Source organism: Amphiura filiformis, chromosome 1, assembly GCF_039555335.1.
Source record: "Amphiura filiformis chromosome 1, Afil_fr2py, whole genome shotgun sequence".
In the NCBI taxonomy this organism is placed as follows: domain Eukaryota; kingdom Metazoa; phylum Echinodermata; class Ophiuroidea; order Amphilepidida; family Amphiuridae; genus Amphiura; species Amphiura filiformis.
In genome coordinates this window covers 25099467-25123839 of record NC_092628.1, presented here as the reverse complement: position 1 = coordinate 25123839, position 24373 = coordinate 25099467, and the positions used below count along the sequence as shown (strand labels likewise).

The 24373-nt window shown below is 37.1% G+C and overlaps 2 protein-coding genes across 3 annotated transcripts in view; one reads left to right on the top strand and one right to left on the bottom strand.

Moving 5' to 3' along the window:
• LOC140165925 (RNA-binding protein 41-like) overlaps window positions 1–24373 on the bottom strand; it is a 340068-nt gene that overhangs the window by 270415 nt on the left and 45280 nt on the right. For both annotated transcript variants that reach the window (XM_072189278.1, XM_072189270.1), the window contains exons 3-4: window positions 20776–20980; window positions 18430–18601 (exon numbers count right to left, since the gene is read on the bottom strand). In XM_072189278.1, the coding sequence (XP_072045379.1) occupies window positions 18430–18601; window positions 20776–20980 (377 nt within the window). The remainder of the gene's footprint in view (window positions 1–18429; window positions 18602–20775; window positions 20981–24373) is intronic.
• LOC140168050 (zinc finger protein 862-like) lies at window positions 6284–8562 on the top strand. The gene is given in 3 exon segments (XM_072191357.1): window positions 6284–6394; window positions 6733–7624; window positions 7627–8562. Coding segments are annotated over 3 exon segments (1719 nt in total). The 3' UTR covers window positions 8343–8562.

Here is a 24373-nt window from a genome sequence, read left to right as displayed (position 1 = left end):
GGAAATACCCTCCCGGTACCAAATTTAAAAAAAAATTATTTTTTTTTTTTTTGTAAGTTTTTTATTTTTTCGGTTTTGTAGTGTCCCTAGACCTAGACCTAAATGCTAGGATCATTCATGGTTGACCTAAAAAAATTGTGCACGGTGTTTTGTGTTTTTAATAAGAAAATTGATATTTTGTATTCATGTCACACTTAATGATATCAAAATGCATACAAACTTGTAATTAACCTTTTTTCAATGTCACCGGAGTGCTCTCTGGCACTGCTGCCGGTGCTCGGATCCACAGAGAACGTGGCACCGGAGTGGTCTCTGGCACTGCTGCCGGTGCTCAGATCCACAGAGAACGTGGCACCGGAGTGGTCTCTGGCACTGCTGCCGGTGCTCAGATCCACAGAGAACGTGGCACCGGAGTGGTCTCTGGCACTGCTGCCGGTGCTTGGATCCACAGAGAACGTGGCACCGGAGTGGTCTCTGGCACTGCTGCCGGTGCTCGGATCCACAGAGAACGTGGCACCGGAGTGGTCTCTGGCACTGCTGCCGGTGCTCGGATCCACAGAGAACGTGGCACCGGAGTGGTCACTGGCACTGCTGATGGTGCTAATTGTATAATTAATAAAAAATTTAAAAAAAGATGTTTTGTATTTTTAGTATGAAAATTGATAATTTGTATTCATGTCAGTCTATTAATGATTTCAAAATGCATTGAATTTGAATGCATTTTGAAATCATAAATAGAGTATGACATGAATACAAAGTATCGATTTTCATATTAAAAATACAAAATATCTTTTTTTTTTTTTTTTTTGCAATTTCGGGTACCCGGTTACCCGCCCGAAAAATGCTTGGCGGTACCGGGTACAAAATTACCGAAAATGCCAGGCCTATCATGAACCAGATTCTACTCCTGATTCTAGAAAAAATACAGCACTATTTTTTTGGAATGAAAATATTATCTTGCTTTGCTAAATGAAAACCATGCTAAATTTCAATCCTTTACTTAGTTCTAACTAGCAATAAATATGCAATTTATAGCGCTGTATTTTTCTGGAATGGGGAGTAGAATTGCACCAAGCTGAAATGCAAATACTATAAATGGATCATATTACAAAACAACATTTAAAACAACAAATAAATGAAATTATTATCAGTACGATATACCAGATTTTGCGATGCGATACCGGCTATTGCCAACGCTGTTCATGACCTGAGCCTTAGGTAATTTGGCATCTGTGATATATACCTATTACAGTGGGCCAAATTTAGCAAATCATTACAGAAATAAAAAACTGCCATGAAGGTACATATCATATAACATCCTAATTGCTGCACAGTCAATATGAAATTTGCTGTAGCTAGTCATTGAGTCACACTTCAACAGTGTCAGTTTTCCTCTATACATTCAGTAGTACCCCCTCAGACACACTCTCTGTAATTAAACCCCACTGGACTACTAGTCTAATTAGGTGTCTAGCTTGCAGCTACTAGGCCATGAAGTACACATAGTATCCATCTGCGATTTGTATACCAGTGACTTGAACATGTATGCAAATCATATTACTATACATCCCCACAATTAAGGCCTAAAAAAAATTGTTTGATTGGCATAACCCGACCTACCCTAAAATTAGGCCCGACCCTGACTTTTTTTTTTATTAATTTTTTGCAAAAAAAAATATAATAAAAAATAAATACAAATAATTAAATTTTTTTTTAAAAGAAGAAAAAAGTTCCAAAGCCTTTATCAAACGAAATTTACAGCTTTAAAAAAAAAAAAAGAATCCCGACCTACCTACCCTAAAATGTTACGCCAATCAAACAATTTTTTAAGGCCTAATTCTATTTTAAACAGAGATGAGTAATTCATCATTTAGCCTAAATAAAATACTCAGACCATGCTCAGACTATCCAATAATAATAATTTAATAACAACAACAACAACATGCAACAACAACAATATCAATAATAATAATAATAATCCCCATACTGCAAATTTAAAGCGGAGGTTTCATTTATATGTCGATCTATGGGGCAGCCTGCCTAGAAATCTAAAAATCAAGCTTTTCACCACTACAGTTGAATTAGTCCTGATTTATGGTGCAGAACCCTGGACAATTAAATCAAAGTTTAGGAAGGTGCTTGATGGTTGCTACTCAAGACTACTGAGAAAAGCACTTAATGTTACCTGACAATCACATAGCACCAATAAGGAGCTGTATGGTAACCTTTCCTCAAGCTCTGGAAGACTAAAAACAAAAACAGGCTGAGATACACTGGACACTGTGTCAACTTCCAAAGTTTTGCTATGGCAGCATACACATGGTAAAAGAACAAGAGGACAACTATAAAAGGATTATGTCAAGCAACTAAGCAACTAGTATAGAGAGACAAGACATTAGGAACTGCATGCAGAACAAAATTGTTTGGAGAGCCATCAGCGGAGTTCAACTGGACAAGTAAGCTAAGCTAAGCTATGCTAAGCACTGGCTCAAAAGATCCCAATTTTTAACTTGATATACCTTTTCCTGTTGAATGTGGAAAAAACTTAAGTTCCATCTGAAATGGAAGCTAACATATGGCTATGTTATGCAGTACACTTGTACAAAATTCATGGTACATGCTAGGGCTAAACACATACTGAACTAGAATAATAATCCAACAAAGAGGACCAAAGCTCGGAATTGGAGAAAAAAAATATCAAGAAACAAAATGGTGTTTATTTTGTGAACTGTAGAAACACATTATTTTACACAAATTCATGGATCTGGGCGTAAAAACAACCATTTCTCAGCGTTTGCAAATCATGTTAAACAACACTAGGCCTATTTCCCATTTAGTGAATCAAGAATATTGATTTGAACCTACAAAAGAGCACATGGAGTGTTGAAAAGAGGTGAAGTGGATTAATCACCGCATTAATCAGTGAGTTTATAACACGTGCTAAACAGCTGGAGGAAGTACATTGTACTTTACATCATACATGGAACATTTGAGCTACAAAACAACCCCAAAAGGACTCACATCACACACTTTGTGATTTCTAAATAGGATAAACCAATAAAGATATCAATAACAAAGTATAACTAGCGGTTAATGTGCAACACAGACACGTTCAAATCTATTTCTCCATTAGTTTCCATGTTCTTGAATGTGGTTTAAGTAGGACACAAAATGGACTGGCAGACAAACTATAAGATGACAACTTCCCCTCTTAATATTCTGCATGCTAGCCATAGGCTTCAACATAAAAAGTCTCACATTTTGAGATATTTTCTCAAAATATCAAGTGCTATCTAAAGAACCACTGAACCAATACTAGGCTTGTTTGTACTCATTTTAATGCATTTTTTATGATGATTCCAAATATGGTTCTGAAAATTGACATTTCTGAAATTTTTGAATTTTTAACTTTTGTATTGAAACTTGTCGTCTGCAGTCGACACCTGTGCGGAGAGAGTTAAATACCACAGATGGAGTTACTAAGAGATTCTATAATGTGCCTCAATGTGCCCTCTCAGCTAAAACTATCTCATCACCAATGATAGAGTTCTTTACCTTCCATTCAAAATTACAGGTCAAATTTGACCTCATGTTGTGGAGTATGAGTTTTTGTACTCAAGTCATAAGGACATTCAATATGTTATTAGGGTTAATGAACTGTGTCCTGACAGATGAGGTCATTGTTTTTAATTGACTGTTTCTTCACGCTGAAAAATCAACCTGCATGTATGGATGTCATCTTGACCTATATTCTTACACCACTCACAAATTTGCTATTAACCCCATGAGAACTACCTGCCGATTGGCCAAAATGAATATTGTGTCCAATTTTGAACCAATCAAGGAGGGCATTAATAAGATCATCTGCAAATGCAAGTTTGACCATAAATGGTTTAAAGCCTAGTCATAATTGGCAATTGAAATGAGCATTTCAAGTTATCAATCAATCAGAAATGCTGTTAGATGACCAGTAGTGTCCAGGTGGTTAAAGGAATTTGCAGACAGACTCGGCTCACATCCTTTCTGTATCAATGACTGAATGCTTTTATGTCATAGTGACCACTTTCAAGTGATTTGTACCTTGTGAATTACTGTGTGCAATGTACCTTGCAAATCACTATGTGTAATGTGGTGGTACCCACTTTGTACTTTGTAAATGTGTGATTGCAAATCACTGTTTGCAATGTGGTTGTAAGGCGACGAAAAAAAGAAACACTGTTCTACGGGCGGACGGACCTTTCAAGTAGGATCGGTCGGACTGCCTTTTTTTTTTTAAATGACCCAAAAAATCACAAAAATCTGTAAATAATTTGTGATTTGAGAAAATACAACAAAAAAATTGTTCCTGAAATTTCCGAAATTTGGGCATTCATTTGTACAGGAAAATATTTTTCCCAATTTGTTCAAAATCTAGCCTAGGTCGGTCAGGCCCGTAGAACAGGGTTTTCTTTTTTCGTCGCCTAACCACTTCATCACTTTCAGATGATTTAGGCCTATACTTTGTACATGTGATTGCAAATCACTGTTTTTGCAATGTGGTGGTATTATTAAAAGCAATTTGTCACTTTCAGGTGATTTATACTTTGTACATGTGTGATTGCAAATCACTGTGTGTAATGTGGTTATAACCACTTTAGGTGTGTTTCTATTGGGACCATTTACCGGTAAAAAGACGGTAAAGGGATTAATTCTGCTCAATATAAACTGACCTTCCCCGCTATTTACCGGTAAACAGAGGTGCAGTTTTTACCGGTAACGTTTTCCTTCTTGAGGAAGGAAAATAGCGGGGACGCTTACCGGTAAACATCAATAGAAACTCACTCCGTTCCGATTGAATGCGCATACAGGGAAGAAAACGGAAGTTGAGTCGCGAAATTGACCTCTGCATCATCAATGAGCTAGCTTGTTTATTCCGTTCGCCAAAATTCTTAGGCCTAATCACATACAAATATTTGACTCACTTGCAATAAATAAAGTAAATGGAAGAAATATTCATAATGCATTGTCCTTGCATTATACATATTATGCTAAATATTTAACATGAGTTATGATTTATGACCCTAGTAAAGCCATGAAATAAAACAACAACAACAACATCAGCGGATGAATCCAGCTGTGCATGCGAAATAAATAGAAATCAACTCGGATCCGCGGCGGTGTGTGCTTCAGAAAATGAGAAAGATTTCATGAATTTAATTAATATGTTGTTGATGTTAAATTACTATTCGCTAAAAAGAAATTAACTGAAATTAAACTGTGAAAGATTAAATTCTAAGACCTTTTTTTTTTTTCTCAACAATACTGAGTACTTTAACTGAGTACTCACGTCGATATCACTGAGGGGGATTTCCCAATCGGGTTCCCAATGGCGTAATTTGATGTACGAGAACCCGGGACGAGAACGAATGAAAACGCTGATAAAAAACATTATTCTTCAGTCTTCTTTTCTCGTGTTTGCTACCTCATTTTTAGCCAAACAATTAAGAAAATACTACAATATTAAAATCCACAATGCTTTGCGATTGACCCGGGGATTGACCCCATCAGTGCACGACCTTTCGCCGGCAAACTTTTAAGGTGTGTCAATTGACGCTGTTCATCGAGTGTTTACCGGTAAACAACGTGCAATGGAAACTGACCGTTATCCGCCTTTCGCCGCTATTTGACGGCGAACAGTTTTACCGGCAAAATGCAGGGGACTCAATAGAAACACGCTATTTGTTGCTTTCCTGTGATTGCAAACCACTGCTTATGGTGTAGTAGTGCCCACTTTGTCACTTTCAAAACGTATGTATCTGTTTAATATACAAATCACAGCAGTGTTGTCACTACGCCGGTCGGCGCTGGTCGGCAGCGCCGGCACTGATCTTGGCCGGCCGGCACAAAACCCAAAAATAGCCACAGCCGGCCGGCACACTTTTGTTCAAATAAAAAATTAAAAAAACTCTGAATATTGAATAATCCGTAAAATATTCACAATTAAAACAAGCAAAATTAACTAAAAAGGTAAATTTGAGGCGGTAAATAATAATAATAATTCATAAAAATTCATTCCTGAGCGTACAAGCATCAACGAGCCATGTACATGCACACACTACACAGTACAATGTTTTCCTTTTAATTATAATAATTTATGCAGTTGACGTCTTGGGGGAACCCCCTGAATCGCATTGCGATTGGTTGGTATTAGCGGGAAAAATGGAAAAAGTGAATTAGTGACTAGACTTAATTGCAGTCTTTTTTCTGGTTGCACGTGCGGAGTGACTAAAGTAGAGGAGCAATCATGACTTTGAAACGACTAGTGGTATTTGACCTGTCACCTCTGTCACCTCTCTCTATTGTGAAGCGTGCTAACTCATCTGTTTACGCACGTGAGCCTGAGGCTGTACATGTGGTTAGATTTGACAGCTCAGTAAAAAGTCGCCGCCGGGTTGTTTTGATTCGAAAAATATCGTCTTTACTGCAAGAATTCCACCATGTCTCAGTCTAATATTACCAGTTTTTTTAAGCGGAAAACCCCTTCTGCTGATCGCGATATCGCTGGCGAAATGTCAGGTGAAACAATGTGCAGCGAAACGCCAACAAATGAAAGTGAAATAGAATTGTCTTCCATGGAAAACCCCAGCGCTAGCGCTGGGATCGGTAAGCTTACTCGTGATTGTCAATTAGAACTTTCCGAGGACGAACTTGCTAAGAAAAAAAAGCAAAACTTGCCAGTAAATTTAACCCAAGTTGGAAGGAAAACGCCCATGGTTGAAGCACGTGGAAAACGTTGGTATGTTTTGCACATATTGTCAGAAATACAATAAACGACCGCTTGATCGAACCACTTGGAATGTCACACCTTGTATCAGTATAAGGTTGACATCCGTGACTGAACACGAAACTTGTAAAGAGCACAGAGATTCAGTTGGGCTTGAAATGATCTCTACTACGTCCAAAGACATTGGTGTTGAATTAATCAAGCCTATTGATATTTCTAAAGATGGTATGATTCAGGCTTTTAAATGCCTGTATTTTCTTGCAAAGAATAATATTGCTCATACCACAAACTTCCCAAAACTGTTGGATCTTGAGAAGCACCTGGGAATTGATATTTCAGCTAAAATAAACGTTGGAGAAAATGCAAAATACACGTCACATGCAGCAGTGAAAGATATGTTAGAATGCATCAGTGAAATTATTGAAAATGATATTCTGGATAACATCCGTAAGAGTGAGGGATACAGCATCATGTTTGATGAAACAACTGACGTTTCTGTAATTGAACAGTTAGTGATACATTCGCGCAGCATTGATGAGAATGGTGATGTGCAGGTAAAATTTCTAAAGATATTAGATGCACTGGCCAAAGATGAGGATTCAAATGCAAATGATGGTACAGACATGAATGAACTGGATATAGGTATTATTACATTAAATGCCGACACAATCCGACGAAAAGTTACTAACTATCTAGAGGACAACAATCTCTCGTACGCAACGCTGCGTTGAATCGGCACTGATGGGGCTGCTGTGATGACGGGAAAAAAGGGGGGAGCGGTAAAGCAAATCACACAAAGACAAAAGGAAAAACAGTTGGACAAAAACGATCCGGACAAGAAAATAAACCAAGCAGTGGGGGCACATGTGCTGCCCATAAGTTGAGCTTAGCAGCGAAACAGGCTGGGAGCGAGTTCCCAATAATCCAGCGTTTCAAACGTGTTTTGTCAGCACTTCATGCATTTTACGCAAGAAGTGCAGTCCGTGAGAAGGGACGGTCAACCATACAAGAATTGCTGTCAAAAACACTAGAGGAAAGTGGAAAACTCACCAATCCATCAGAAACAAGATGGCTATGTCTCGGACAATGCGCAATCAAATTAAAGAACACCTTCACCAGCATTGTACTAAGTTTGGAACGTGAAGCAGAGGAGCGCGCCGATTGTACTGCAGCAGGGCTGGTCAAGCTTATGACAAAGATAGATTTTGTTGCCATACTGGTTCTTCTTTGTGAAGCTACTACCGAAGTGAAGGATGCCATATTTTATGCGCAGGCTGACAGTGAATTTCTGGAAAAACTTACCTCCGGTTCCAATGTCCACAGCACTGCATTCCCGGTACTCAGCAAATTAGCCAAAATATATAAAGTCATACCTCCACACACAGCAGACTGTGAGAGAGACTTTTCACAAGTGACACTGATCAAGACAAATATAAGGAACAAAATGGGCGAAGACACTTTAGACTATTTGCTACGGATAAGCATTGAAGGACCTCCTCTGGAACAATATCCATTTGAAAAGGCTGTGATACTCTGGGCAAGCAAGAAAGAAAGAAGATACAAAGTTCGTCTACTTTAAGGTAAGAATATAGAGACATTTTTTGATTTTCATCCATGAACCATTCTGGTATTTATTACTTTCTCCAAATACAAAGTCATTATTCATGTACACAACAAAATACAAAAATAATATAAATAACAAAGTTCTACAAATGAACAAAAAGACAGTAAGTAAATTCAGTAATCACCCAAGTTGTGACCCAACATATACTGTTTATTGACATCATGACATGTTATTGTTAAATATCATACAAAAATGCTCAAGAGTAGTTTAGAGTACATAATTCATCTCATTATAAGTGTTAACATTAGTGTCAAAATTTGACTTCTGTAAGGGCATCAAATAGATTTTTATGTGTAGAAGCCCAGGAGCTTGGGGCCTTCGCCCCTCGACCCCTTCACGGGCTTTGCCCCAGTACCACCAGGGGCCCTTGCTGGCCCCTGGACCCCAAGTCGTGGGGGCGAGGCTTGTCGCTTCGCTCCCTCAGCTCGCATTTGTCACAAATTAGCCGGCACTAAAAATGGGCTGGTGACAACCCTGAATCACAGCTAGCCTGCAATATGGCTGTGATCACTTCATCACTGTCAAGCAATCTATCACATGCAACACAAAGAATCCCTGTACCACAAACACCCCACGCATGTTAGAGTTATCTCTATACCTTGTAAAATCCTGGACGCCTCCCAGGTTCTTAGCTAGCTACCCGTCTGGCCGTCATTTTAGACGGGGAGTTTGCTCCTGTGACGGGCAAAATTAATGCCTTTGACAGATGCTATAGTATGAATTGTATGTTTTGAGAAGCTAATTGACCTTTTTAGTAGACCCAATTTGTATTAACAAGGCCATATAAGCACATTATTTGAACTTTTTGAACCCCCAATGGGCTATAGATGTCTGGTAAATGTTTTAAAGGTCAAATTAGGACAGGCAATTTTATTCAAATGACGGGCAACCCTCAATTTCTAGCTAAGACCCTGACGCCTCCTCTTGAACGTGGCAAGGACAGACAACACATAGGCCTCTTCCACTCAACACTCAAACCAGGGAGGTTGTCTCATATCCCTGCTCAAACCAACCCTTTGCAATGTGTGTATCATCCTTTTTTCACTTCAGAATTTTTTGTGATTTTCAACAAAGGGGACTTATGCACTATTTGGTATTTTTGAGAAATTTATACTGTAACAATGGTATGTATTCTTAAATTTGTGACCTCACCTCTATTCTCAAAAATAAAACCCTCTGTAAATGACCATAACATTTATCATTCAAATTTCAACTCATGGCACTACTCTCATTGTCAGATAATTAACTTTTTGCGGACACCCTGTCATACCTAAGGTTTAAAGTAGTTGGACACTGACCGATGACCATTTGAATCCAACAGTCCTTGTCATTTTGAGGTGCGTACCACAACACCCAATTGAATATCAAGTTTACTGCCACAAGCTATAGTCTGCTGTTTATATGAGTACTGACCAGATTATTGAGTAGGGGACACTTGTGGTCAGAGAACAACACTTTTAATCTTGACCACAGTATATTTTTCCAGCTTGTTATCTCTTTTTCCCTTTGGTGTTTGTGTTTTGATTTAGATGAATTTCAGGATTCTTTGTGGGGATATTTTGTGTTTGTTTTACAGATCCAAGCAGATCTATCACAAATACTACATCAAAGCTATGGCTTAAGAGAAAAAAAGCGCAGTGATTTATAGTCCGCTACGCACAGGCACAACACCTAGACATTGATCAACAAGCCTCAGCACATTTTACAGGTTGTCGCTGACCACTACGGCCCACATCATTCCATAAACCATTAAACAACAACACTTGCAGGTAAGAAGCCCACAAATTACCTTCACAAATTATGCTTTAATAGTCAATTCACAATCTGCGACTAAATGATTTGTTTCAATAGTCAGCTCCATTGTGACTAAATTAATTGGTTCAATAATTGGCTAAACTATATAAATTGGTTCAATAGCCAAAATTGTAACTGCACAAAATGGTTCATAAGTAAAAACTGTAATTAAATGAATTGGCTCAATTAGTCATTAGACTAAAAGAAAAGTGCTAGCTATTACATGACCACCTTACATTGTTTGAACTAAACTTTTTTTCAACAGGTTTCTATATGTTTGTCTGTTTTGAGCTTTCCCTTCCAAACTTTCAAATGTGCATGAGCACATGTTAATTGCACAAGATAGAAATACTATTGACACTTGTAAATTTCAGTAATTTTAGTGACAAGCTTGAGGTTGTGCCATATTCAATGAACATTATCAATCTATACTAGGCAGGTCTTAGAATGGTGACATTTTACACAAAATTTCTGACATACGAGGGGGTATCAAAAAGTTTTAGAAATCGCCCAGAAGTGAAAGAGCTATATCAATGAAATTTTGTCAGTGCAATCACTGGTCCTTATGTACATTATGGTCCAAAAATGGTCTCATAGCTATGTTTACTTTTTTTTACAGGTGGCACTAGATGCCAATAACCCGCTGCCCCAGTTACTGCGCGCTAAACTGCAAGATTGGGAAAATTGAGGCAAGCAGCATTATTAAGATCCTGCTTTTAAAGGGTTGCAGTGCCTAGAAAATTGATGATGAAATGAAAGTTATCTTCGTGGTGATTGTGATATGTCTCTGTCACTCTTTGGAAAAGGAATTTTTATTTCATCACAGATTTTCTGGGCACTGTAACCCTTAAAATGGAACTTAATCATACTACATTCCTCAATTTTCTCCATTTTGCTGGTTATGCGGTTACATAGGCAGGTAGTGACATCTAGCTCCTGTAAAAAAAAGTAAACATACTTATAAGACCATTTTTGCACCATAGTGTACATAAGGATCAGTGATTGCACTGACAAAATTTCATTGATATAGCTCTTTTACTTCTGTGCGATTTCTAAAACTTTTTGATACCCCCTCGTATATAATCAGACATCTGAAATCAAATTCTGTATGCATTGGCTCCAGTAGCTCAGTGGCAATTAGTAATAAATATTTAACACAGAGAGACAAACATGCGGACACACCGTTCATTGACACCTGCCTAGACCAGTCTATGAATAGTTGATTGCATGCTCATAGACACTGATCAACTATCAAGGTGAATATCTCTGTTACGCGCAAATCCCACATCAACAAGTCATTAAATCTAAAACGGAAATATGATACAATTACAACATCGGGATTTTGCATTAAATAACCATGCAGCTAATGAGCAATGAACACTATAATAACACAGAGTGTAATTGAGAGATTGGATGATTATAGATTGGTATTCTGATCAAAGATTGCATGCATGGTCACCCACAATATGCCTAAATTTAAGTGACCTTGAAATAGACTGCTGCAGTATAGACTTGGATGATGTAGAGATTGTTTAAGGCTTCTCACAACCCACCACTTAATATATAGGACTAAAAAAATGGCATTTTGAAAATATTGGGCAAAAATATTTTTATCTAGAATTTTGCGTTTCTCGGGTTGTGCGAGTCTCAACGCAAAGCGAATTTGACCTGATAAACACTATATCAAGGATGTACCTTGAGCACAGCTTTGGCCATTCCTACTTAGCTGCACAATTTAAGAAGGGTCTCAAGACTCATTTATTTATTATTGTTGATTAAAAGTTCCTTTTTATATATTTGTTTTTGTTAGCACTTTGCGAAGCCTTAAGGTTGTGCTAATTTCAATACAATCTATACTTGCAAGGTCTTAGAATTGTGAAATTTTAAACAAAATTTCTGAAATATGAAATCCAACGTCTGAAATCAAATTCTGTATGCATTGGCTCCAGTAGCTCAGTGGCAATTAGTAATAAATATTTAACACAGAGAGACAAACATACGGACACACCGTTCATTGACACCTAGCTGCCTAGACCAGTCTATGAATAGTTGATTGCATGCTCATAGACACTGATCAACTATCAAGGTGAATATCTCTGTTACGCGCAAATCCCACATCAACAAGTCATTAAATCTAAAACGGAAATATGATATGATTACAACATCGGGATTTTGTATTAAATAACCATGCAGCTAATGAACAATGAACACTATGACACAGAGTGTAATTGAGAGATTGGATGATTAAATTGGTATTCTGATCAAAGATTGCATGCATGGTCACCCACAATATGCCTAAATTTAAGTGACCTTGAAATAGACTACCGACTGCTGCAGTATAGACTTGGATGATGCAGAGATTGTTTCAGGCTTCGCATAACCCTTCACAAAAATATAGGACTTTAAAAAGTGGCATTTTGAAAATATTGGACAAAAATATTTTTATCTAGAAATATGCGGTTTTCGGGTTATTGACACTTGTAAATTTCAGTAATTTTAGTAATAAGCTTAAGGTTGTGCTAATTTCAATGCACATTATCAATTTATACTAGCAATTAAGGTCTTAGAATTTTTTACAAATTTTACACAAAATTTTTGAAAATCAAATTTTGTATGCATTGGCTCCAGTAGCTCAGTGGCAATTAGTAATAAATATTTAACACAGAGAGACAAACATGCGGACACACCGTTCATTGACACCTAGCTGCCTAGACCAGTCTATAAATAGTTGATTGCATACTCACAGACACTGATCAACTATCAAGGTGAATATCTCTGTTACGCGCAAATCCCACATCAACAAGTCATTAAATCTAAAACGGAAATATGATATGATTACAACATCGGAATTTTGCATTAAATAACCATGCAGCTAATGAACAATGAACACTATGACACAGAGTGTAATTGAGAGATTAGATGATTAGATTGGTAATATGATCAAAGATTGCATGCATGGTCACCCACAATATGCCTTCAAGTGGCCTTGAAATAGACTACGGACTGCTGCAGTACAGACTTGGATGATAAAAGGCTTTGCACAACCCTTCAGAAGTAATTCATTGGTAGAGCACCAGCGCAGTCACCTTCAGAGCCTTATTTCACCCTAATACAGATGAGCACTCCATTATAATGCCTCTTTGAAGGTGTCTCGGGAAGTATTTCTTGAGCTGCATATCTCCTTGTCTTGGGTAGGCATCAAACAATTCTCTGAGGTCTCTGGACTTAGGACCAGACTCTGGTGGGTTAAACCGGTTTTAAGGGACCCCAACTGTCCCGCTTCCCTCAGAGGTAGATTTAATTAAACCATCATCAGAGATTGGGCACTCCATCTTACTTTCAGGCTAGGGACACCTGGTATGAGTGGAGCGTAAAACAGCATGCTAAGTCAATGCCCCTATATTACCCAGCAGACCCTTGAGCTAAAGTCAGCTGAGCTCAGAGCTTGCACTACTGGAACTGGGATGTGCAGTTGGAGTGTCATTTGGCATATTTAGGTCTGAGTGTCTTGTGCTGGTATGTCGTCTTTATCTTCAAAATATAGGACTAAAAAAATTGGCATTTTAAAAATATTGCACAAAAATATTTTTATCTAGAATTTTGCGGTTCTCGGGTTTCGCGGTTCTCAACGCAAAGCAAGTTTAACCTGGTAAACACTTAATCAAGGGTGTACCTTGAGCACTGCCTTGAACACCCCCAAAGCCTGCACAATTTAAGAAGGATCTCAAGACTCATTTATTTATTATTGTTGATTAAAAGTTCCTTTTTATATATTTGTTTTTGTTAGCACTTTGCAACCTAAGACAAAACTCTTGTCATAATAATAATAATGATACTATTGTTGTAGTCGATACATGGATGTGTCAGATTCATATGGACTTTCAAGAACAAAATCACATTTGAGCTATAACAATCTGTGTATCAAACAAGTACTATACATAAACTGAACCTTCACTCTTATTAGGCAAAAAAAAAAAATGTTGTGTTGCCCTCCGCGGCCGGGTCAAAATCGCGAAAATTTGGGCCCGGGTTTTTTTTTGTTTGTTTTTTTGTTTCAAAAAAAAAAATCCAAAAAAAAAAAAATTCAATTTTTTTAATAATTTTTTTTTTAACAAATGATTTTTTTTTTTTTTACATGTACCCCCAAGCCTATTCCCAGATCCATAACGTTCACTAAAAAGATTGTGCCCCAAGCCAGCACTTTAATTGGATAGTAGGACTGACTCATTGAATCCCAACAACATGGATGTTTAGGCCCTTCACAATTGATTTTGAGTTTCCTATTTCCCACCCGCATCAAAAATTGAAAATTACAAAATATTTAATTATTTGATTTTTCTCTGTCATTTTCTCTGTTAAATGACATTTTTGTTACATTAATTTGCTACTTTTTTACTTAAATCATGAATCCTGAACAAACAAATAACACATATTATTAATTATCAATGTATAAAATAAACCATAATTGCAATATGATCTGCAGTGCCAAAATGTACCATGCAGGATGTTCATGTTGATATTGGGCTGTGACCACTTGTTTCAAAATGAAGAAAATAATATTTAATAAATAACTAATAATTAAGTTACCTCATGCCTATTTTAAAATCTTTAAATAGTAAACTAAGAATTAATTGTGAAGGGCCTTAATATCAATATTTACTTCAATAAAATATTCAACATTGGGTAGAAAATACAGCCAATATTAAGCATATGCCTCTCTTCACTCATGTGACTGTGAAATAGTAGGTATCAAATGGTTGAGTTGCTAAAAAAAATTTAAAAAAAAAAAAATCCGGCCGGGTGTACTACCAGATTTTAGGCTTGGGAGGGCAACACAACAATTTTTTTGGCCTTATACTCATTCAAATATGAGGGCTCACTTTCATCTTACTACACAGTGTGACCATGCTGACGCAATCCAGCTTGTATTATGTATACTTGGATTAGTGATAATTTTAAGATGCTGATTTTCCAAGGGTGACAGCTAGTATTATTGCACTGGTGGTTAATTTGTACAGGTACAGGGTGTCCCAAAAAGATTAGTACTCATCCAGGTGACAGTCTGCATCATTTTGAAGTTATACCAGACCAGCAACAGCATGGGTATCAATCCATCTTAAAGAAGGGGGAGGGTACAAATTTGTTTTTAGTGGTGGATGTTTGTGCACAGCACATCAGGCTTGCATGATGCAATGAGGACTAGGGCTGAAACCTGTATTCGTCAAGGAGGCAACCAGGTAGAAGGCAGAGCAGCACAGTGAACTCACTTCAGAAGAAACAAAGACAAACCAAACAGCCCTTTTCAGGGCTACCTTTTATCCCAAAAAGAAAAATGACTTATGTTGAAAATAGAAAGAAAGCAAGAAACAGCAAAGTAAGAAACATAAAAAAACCAAAAAGGCATAAATACCAAGAAACAAATTGCAAGTATAACAAAATAGAATTTCAATCCCACATCCATTATGCCCACAAATTAATGACACTGAACATAATCCATAGCCCATAAGCCCACTGGTAAAGTTGTTATTTTATAAAGTTATCATTGAGGAATGTTTGATATTCATGCATGGTAAGTTTACTCCTTTTCAATCTTTGAAGTAGCCAAACATCCTCCATGGACAGAGTGAAAAACAGGTACATTTCTTAAAAAGTTTAAAGTTTTCTTACCTACCCAAATATATTTTACCCAATTTTCGCAAATAGGAGAAAAAGAGGGTGCAATGAGGGTTCTGTTTTTCTGGGACACACTGTAAATAAAAAAAATCTCAATTTTGAAGGAGTAAAGTGATAGATGATGCCGTTATCCACCTTTAAAATTTCCACTTGATTCTGAAGTTGAATGCCCACTAGACAGAGCTACATAATATGTCTAGCCTGCTATATGCTTCAACAGACAAATGTGCCCATGCAATATCTGAATGGAAGATGCACTTCATTTAACATTAATCTCCTATCGTGTTGCACATCTGTTGCAAGTGATGCAGTGGTCTGTGCTCACAGAAGATATCTTACACTTCCCACAATACATTTCTTCCATTTCAATTTTCTTAACTGATTTGCTATCTAATGCAACTCGGGTCGATAGTGACAAAAAGTACCTCAATGAACAGATCTTGCAAAATGTGTTTATTTCTTGACTATCGATCCATGTATAGCCAGTCTATTCTCAACATGAAAACAGAGGGAATATGTACAATGTAATAGGTGTGTCACTAGATGTAATGAGGTGATGGGTTATGTTGCAAAGGATTCTGGGAAGAGTAAGATATCTTCTCTGGTCTGTGCTCACAGAATAAGATGTCTCTAACTCAGAGTTGCCACACTTGCTATTTAGTAGCCCAATTTGTTGGAAGAATCCGGTCCTATATAAACCAATGGTAAGAGACAAACCAGGTGGCTTTTCAATGATGTAACTATGACTTAGGCTGGACATTTAAGCAACTCTGCTCTTATTAGATGTTATTACCGGTCAACCTGTGTTTGTCTGATAAATTATTTACATCACAGAAGCTTTAAGTCTTAAGTAAGGCAAGGCGTATCAAGTTCAACCAAGTCACTTAGGATTTAAGCTGTCTGTAGTGCTTTAGGGTAATGACTATGTGTCAGATTAGAGCGACAGGCCAGTTCAACTGCCCGGGTGTGCATCAGGGGGGTACTCGGTACAAATGACCATACTTGAAATTTCACCAAAAACTAAGATAATTTGGTTAAGATTTGGTCGAAATCTTTGACTTTTGTTATATGGATGGGTCCAAATTTCTTGAAAAATTGATATATTGATGGGTCCACTTTAAAATTCTCAGCGGCACACCCCGACCAAAATCAAACTTGAGTAACCCCCCCCTGGGTGTGCAACAATTCCTGACCAGGCAGCATGTTGCTTATGCTATACCTGTGTGTGGAGACTGGAGAGTGAGTGTAAAACCTGACACCATCAAGTGTCCATTTTTTCCCTGCATCTTTCACACTTTTAAAGGGGTAACTGGGTTCATTACTCTCAACTGAGCTATACAAGCTACATAAGCTTATAGGCCTATACGGCTCAAGTATAGTAAAGGGGTCTATGGGCCATCAATATAACAAATGGCCGAAAATGTGACCCAAGTTTGAGGCACATCCCCAAGGTCATTTGAGTACCCCATCACACACACATATCTAGACAATTTGGCTATTTTGTAACACAATTTTTGGTTGAATCCTGTGCCATATGAACCAATGAAAAGAGAAAAACTATAGTCTGTATATCTACCTCGAGTCGCCGGCACTAGCTTTAAACTTCTGCGTGTGTTGCATTGGCTTAGCGTGATTTCTTGCATGTACATATACGGCACGTTGATCGCATGCGTAAAAAGTATGTACACGCACCAAGTAACACTCAGTTAACACAGAACACGCAGAACTTCAAAGCTAGTGCCAGTGGCTTGAGGTAGATATATAGACTATAGATGACTTTTTTTTGATGATTATGATTCAGACTGGAAATTTAAGCAACTCTGCTCTCAATAGAATTTTATTGCTGGTCAACCAGTGTTTGTCTGATAACTCATTTACATCACAGAAGTTTTAGGTGTAAGTAAGGCAAGGTATATCAAATTCAACCAAGACCCAAAGGATTTAGGCTGTCAGTATCTACAGCTGTATTCAGATGGTCACAGGATCAGCGAGCATCGGAATACTTGAGAATTGCAATTCGTAAGTCACTTCCACAAGGACTAGATCGACAGCTGTAAGTCTCAAGTTTTGCGATGTCTGATGACGACAGGTTGACCGTTTACCTCTCAAGTAGTGCACCAAGCTTGTTACTGAAATGTGGTGTTTAACAGTATTATGTAAGAGAAATTTTAGGGGAGGGGGGCCATGGATTGTGGTCAGGTTCCCATGCTTAAGATTTAAAATACATTCAAAAAAAGTTGTTGAAAGAAAAGTCCCACAGAGAGTATAAATTAACAGGTTTTTTAAGAGGTATCATGGTGAAAATCTCAAAAAAGTTATTATTAAAATTTTCCTTCTGTGTTTATGTTCCAGACAACAGTATAGAACTGACCTCTTCCTGACATCTTTAAGATATGATAAAGGCAATTCTTTTGGAGATCGTTTTGACCCATTCTGCAGGCATGTGTGCAGGAGTTCAGTTAGTAGTCAGGGGGTCAATTCAAGCATGCCACTGCCCTTCCACACACATGGACAACCATACCAAGATCCAAGACATACCCCTTCCCTGTCAATCAAAAATCAAACAAATTCTTACTCAGTGATAGCTGACTGAAGATGCCTTTCCTTGGTTGAGGTGGTGGGTTCGCATCCTGCCTGGATGATCCTGGTTGATCTTCTTGCTGCTGTTGGCTGATAATTGTATTCACTTCTTTCAGTCTCTTACTCTGTGCTGATGGATCCACTGCAAGGTTACCCCTCTTAGCTGGCTGAAATATTAAACACAAAAAGACAATTTGTTTACAAAATGCATATATTTCTGCAATATGATTTTCATTGCATTATCTCATAACATTTACATTGAGGTCATCAGCAGAGAGGTGCATGGGTGTAATGTGACACCCCTAAATCCACCACCCCCACCAAAGGTCCAAAAACCCACTTTTGAGGGCTTAATTCCACTTTTTTTCTTCCAAAAAAGGTCCAGATTTTGGAAGTCACACGCCCTTTCAAAATAAATCCTGGTAATGGGCCTGCATTGACTAAACATAGCCTCAATTCAAATATTTTCTAAAAACACTTTTGTCATCTGAACACACACCTATGTATCACATTACATTACTTGCCCTAGATGACCCAATTGAACACAAATACACCTGTGTAACTGGAGTACACAAGATATCTCACTACAACAAACAGAACAAATGATTATATTTTTGCAAATTGCACATTTTTAGCAAATATTTGTCTCATGCAAACAAATCAAAGAAACAAAATTTTACAAATATCAGATTTTGCACACATTTGTCTCATATAAACAGAGCAAATAAACATACAAAATACAAATGTGTTTTTAGCACATATTTGTATTGCACAAACAAAACAAATATATATAAACAAAATTTTACACATATCAGCAGTTTTTAGCATGTATGTCTCGTACAATGGATTGTGCCTTTGACACAATTTGATATCTCCTGTAAACAATGCAAGGAATTCTTGAACCACAAGTGTTGTCTGGTTTAGCTATGACCTTGGGCGCGTGGGGGGTGGCGCCAAGATTGACTGAATTTTGACGTCATCATTGGTTTTACATGTAAACACAAAAATGTCTCAAATTATTCCAAAACTGTACGCATGTTATTAAGTACTATTTTATCAGTCTAAATCCGTTGAGGTTCGACAGTGAACCTCATTGTAAGTACAGTTTTTGGAATGTTTTGTATGAATAACACACAATATGTTTATGATATATACTTAAAATTTCCTCAATTGTGTATCACGGTTAGCGTGGTGTAATGGTAAAGTTTTCGCCTGCCACGCATAGGGTCCCGAGATCGAGTCCCACTCACTCCCAGCTACAAAATTTTTTTTTTCTTCTTCACATTCATTTTGAATCCAAAAATATTTATTTTTATGTGAAAATGTATACATTCACTGAGAAATATATTTTGTGCATTTTTTTTCTGTAACGGGGCCAATAGAGCTAAAAACACAACTCGGCACGGGGCGTCCAATGTCCAGGCAGTGCTGCCGTCATATTGTCTGTTTTGTTCACGATATTGGCTGTTGCCACATGAATAATGTCGTCCACCATTGTCTGGACCTTGGGGTTAAATATCTCACATCTTTACTTATTTGACCTCCAGTGATCCCAGATGACGTTGAAATGACATTCAAAATGTAAATGAGTAACTTGCCTAAAATGAGTAATTCCCTTAAAAGTGAGTCACTCATTCAGTAGTGAGTAATTTGCTTGAAAGTGAGTAACTCACATAAAAACTCGCTTGAAAGTTATCCTCGCATAAAAATCACAAGCTCGCTTGAAAGTGAGTAACTCCTTTGAAAGTGAGCAACCCATTTTAGCAGGAATTATTTTTTAAGTAGTTGACCATGGGCATTGATTTGTAGGTCAAAGAATTTTTTCTTCCTCCACTCTGGACATTTTTGTTTTTCCTCACCACAAACATACCCCACTGGAGTTCTCAAGATGGCTGTTTCCAGACAAAATCAAACTTCCAAACTTCTTATCTTGTGTTAAGATAATTCTGTATCAAATAATCTTTGTTTCTTATTCTTAGGACTGATAAACTGCAGATTCCAAACTTAAATACATGTACATAATGCCATCTGTTGGTGTTAAGTAAGTTCCAATAATAACTATGATAACTATCCCCTGTCTAATTGCTATGACAATATCAAAACATGTTGGAGTTGTTTCATGCAAGTTTACTTCAATTTTGACAGTCAAACAAACTTCTACTGCATGTCACCATTCTCTATCATGGATTTTGATTTTTACAAAAAAGGGTTACACCTCTAAATGACTTCTAACAAATGCCCTTCCAACCCCTTTTGTGACTGAAAATGAATACCCAGGGCATCTATCTAATAGACACAATAAGTGAATACATATGATACAATAGGACTATGTGAAACTTACTCGGATGATACTTGATGTCTTGCCTTCCTGGTGCAGCTTAAATGCAATCTCCTGATCAGTAAGGCCACAATCCCTCAGATCATCCACGGTTTGATTTTCTTCCTGAATACACACAAAGTCCCTCAGGCTAAGCTGACCTTGAGTATGATCGGAGATTGACTTGACTGCCGATCCCTTGGTGAAAGATTTTCTTTGCTGAAGTTGTCTGGAGCAAGTTTAGAGGAAAGATTAAGAAAACCGACACATTAGGTTAGATTGTTATCTATCTACCTATCTGTTTGCCATCTTTCTTGCTCTCTCTCTCTCTCTCTCTCTCTCTCTCTCTCTCTCTCTATCCTGATTGTCATTTCGCGATCTCAGGTGAGTGGGTTAGCAGAGAGCCATAAAACTTGCCATTTCGCGATCCACACGCTATGTGAAAAGCAATGAGCCTGTTTATATGTTCATTTGTCATTTCGCGATCCCATTTTCAAAAAATATGAAAAACATGTTTTGGTTATATTTAACAGAAAAAAACATTCACACGCCTATCGGGCACTTATTTGGTACCCCAAATATTCTTTCACCAATTTCCGACTATATTTTTTCGTTTTACGAGCTTCCAAAATAGACGCTCTTGGGGACTATATAGGTCTAACCCGACATTTTGACCCAATTTGTGCACGCTCAAAAATAATGTTGCATTTTTCTTTACAGCTAATTTTATGCCGTTTTTTTTAGTTTGGTACCTTTAAATGACCGTTGGGGGCAATTTCAAGAAAGTTTCAGCAGAATTAATTGATAAATTTAAATTTTATGAGGCTTTTTTACATCGAATTTTGGAACCCGAATATAGGGTGAAATCGTGTCATTTCGCGATCCGTACTTGCAGTCAAATCCCCGTAACATCCATAATTGAACATATTTCACCCCAAAAACATTATTAGCGTGTGTGGTTTGCAAAATCAAGAAGAATTATAATTAGTTATATATCATTATTTTCAAAAGGAAACGCTTGAGAATTTTTTTTTTTTTTTTAAAATTTTTTAATGTCATTTCAGCGGTCTATGGCTCATAAGTACTCATCTTCAGAAGCGTGTTACATAGTTTTATATCTTCATATCGGTGTGCAAACCAGCAAATATTGAATGTATGGTTACAAAATTCCATAATATAGGTTTCTGGCTTTTAAAAATTGTTTTTATGTATTATTTTCCTAATTGCTGTCAAACCTTGCTAGCCAGACAAAATTGAGAGGGCGCTTTTAGAAAACAGTTCTAGATAGTTAAATGACAAAATAGCTTTCCGCTACCATGGCTACCAAATCAGTCATTAGGCTCAAATCCACCATCATTTGCCATAACAAATTACGATCTTAAATATTTTGCCCTGCTTGTTTGTTTCCCCGTTTTCAAATAACCCTGTTCATAATCATTCTAATTCTAATAATTAACGCGTATTCACATGTTTTAAGTCCTATTCACCATCATTTATCATCATGCATAAACAAGAACCGTATTTAAAAAAGACATGCCTGTGTATTTGTATCATACGAGGGTTAATTCATTTATATTATTATCATCTTAAATTAATAATAATATTGATACCTCCATGATTGAATGTATTAAAACAACGTTGAAGTTTGTTTAGCCTACATGCATTGATGTTTTACGAATGTAAATATTCATGAAGGAAGCGGGGGGGGGGGTCATCAGGCCTAATGTATTTGTTTATCTTTTAACAAATGATTGTTCACGGAAAATCAATCATAATTGATTAAATGGAATATATTATTAGGGCAGACATGCCTATTCCACAAATTTGCAGATCATGCATGATGGAAAATGATGGTATAATTATGTAAACTATAATTGTGCAACATTGGTTTTGAGGATATAAAGGGCGGCCGGCCCGCACTTGTCAAGCACTCTTGACGGATGAATAGGCCTATTATTATAGGGCCTACTTGAGAATGAATTGATTACTTGAAATGGTATCGAAATAGAGAGCGTGGAAGACTTGTTAATAGATCATTCAAATTTTAAAGGAGTTATAACATCCTATTATCTCCTATTTTCATAGCATGTTTGACTGGTAGATAAAAAATGTTTGTCAAAATGTTAGTTTATTCCGATACGGTGAGAGTTATACAGTGTTATATGTAGGCATATACAGGCCACATTGCTCCATAGGCCACTGTCATGTAATTTCGTTGTTTTACAAGTCAAGTTAGCTCAATCGATAAGGCGTTTTGCCAAAATGTTTTGAAATAGGTCTAACATAACAGTTTGACAATTTTGTTAAAACTGTTATTGTAGTGTTTTTTTATTTTTTGTTTTTCATTTAAAACGTTTTCTAAATGTTTTCTAGATTATGCAACATATCATTACATTTCCATTTGACCAGTTTTAAGGTCAAAACTGGTCAAAAGTCTCAAAGCAGTGCATTATCTGGAGAGTGACGGAGATGATGTCTGTATCGTCTCCGTCACGTGACGGAAATGATTCTCTCATAGTAAAATCATCTCAGAACGTCATATCCGTCCCCAAATTTTGACGGATATGCCATGGTATATTATGAAATGAACAAACTTACGACCCTAGTGGTAAAACTATAACATGGGCCTACACATGGTCAATAAAGGAGGTGAATAGAAATAAACGTACAACTGTTGTAATTTTGACAAAAGTTAAATAAATAATGCGAACATTTTAGTGATCAGAAGCGTTCGGAGATGATGATTAATAAAGGTACCCACCCGTATGAATGAAGAAATGGTTATAGTTTTGATGAATTTATTGCGCCAACATGAGGGAAAATGTCTAAATGAATTTACTGCATAAGTTGACTAAGTGCTCTCTGGGTCAAATATATGACCTTACAAAATTAGTCTTTTTCTCCAGGCGCTTCTAAATTTTCGTGACGGCAGATGACGCAGACATCGGGACAGAAAATTTTAGACATAAAGGGTGAACTTATTTTTACTCCAGAGGATGATTTAAGCACTTCCCAGCAAGTCTTGCGGTTAGCACAACTGTGTGAGTGAACATGACACCACTGTCCGCCCACTGCATACACACGTGCATGGTTAAATTTGAATTTGGACAGATATATTTACAGTAAAAACACCTTCAAAAAGTTGGTCGATTTCACATTTTATGTTATCTACAGAAGGTGTGAATTATCCTTCATGCATACATCACTTTAGATCTGAAATCGACAAAGTAATAATGACACACGAGCAATTCTAAAACAACATCTTTTGCACAGAGTTCAATGGGATTTGAAAAGTAAAGTGGCAGTTGAAACTCTAGTGATAACACTTTTACAGTGCATGATGGGGCTTCCTTAAATCATCCTCTGTTTTTACTCCTGGCTATGAAAGATGTGGAACAATACCTTTTCCTACAATATACAATCAATAACTTGTCATTCCCGGTGTTTTTACGATGCTGAAGTCATCCACTAAAAGATATCAGCATCAAACGTTTTGATGATGATCGGGACATGGGGTTTTGGGGGTTGTGACACCCTATATAAGCAATTTTCTCGAAAATAAGAACTTCTTTTTGATGTTTTAATATATAAAGGGAACGTCAACATGCATGGTCAATACTAA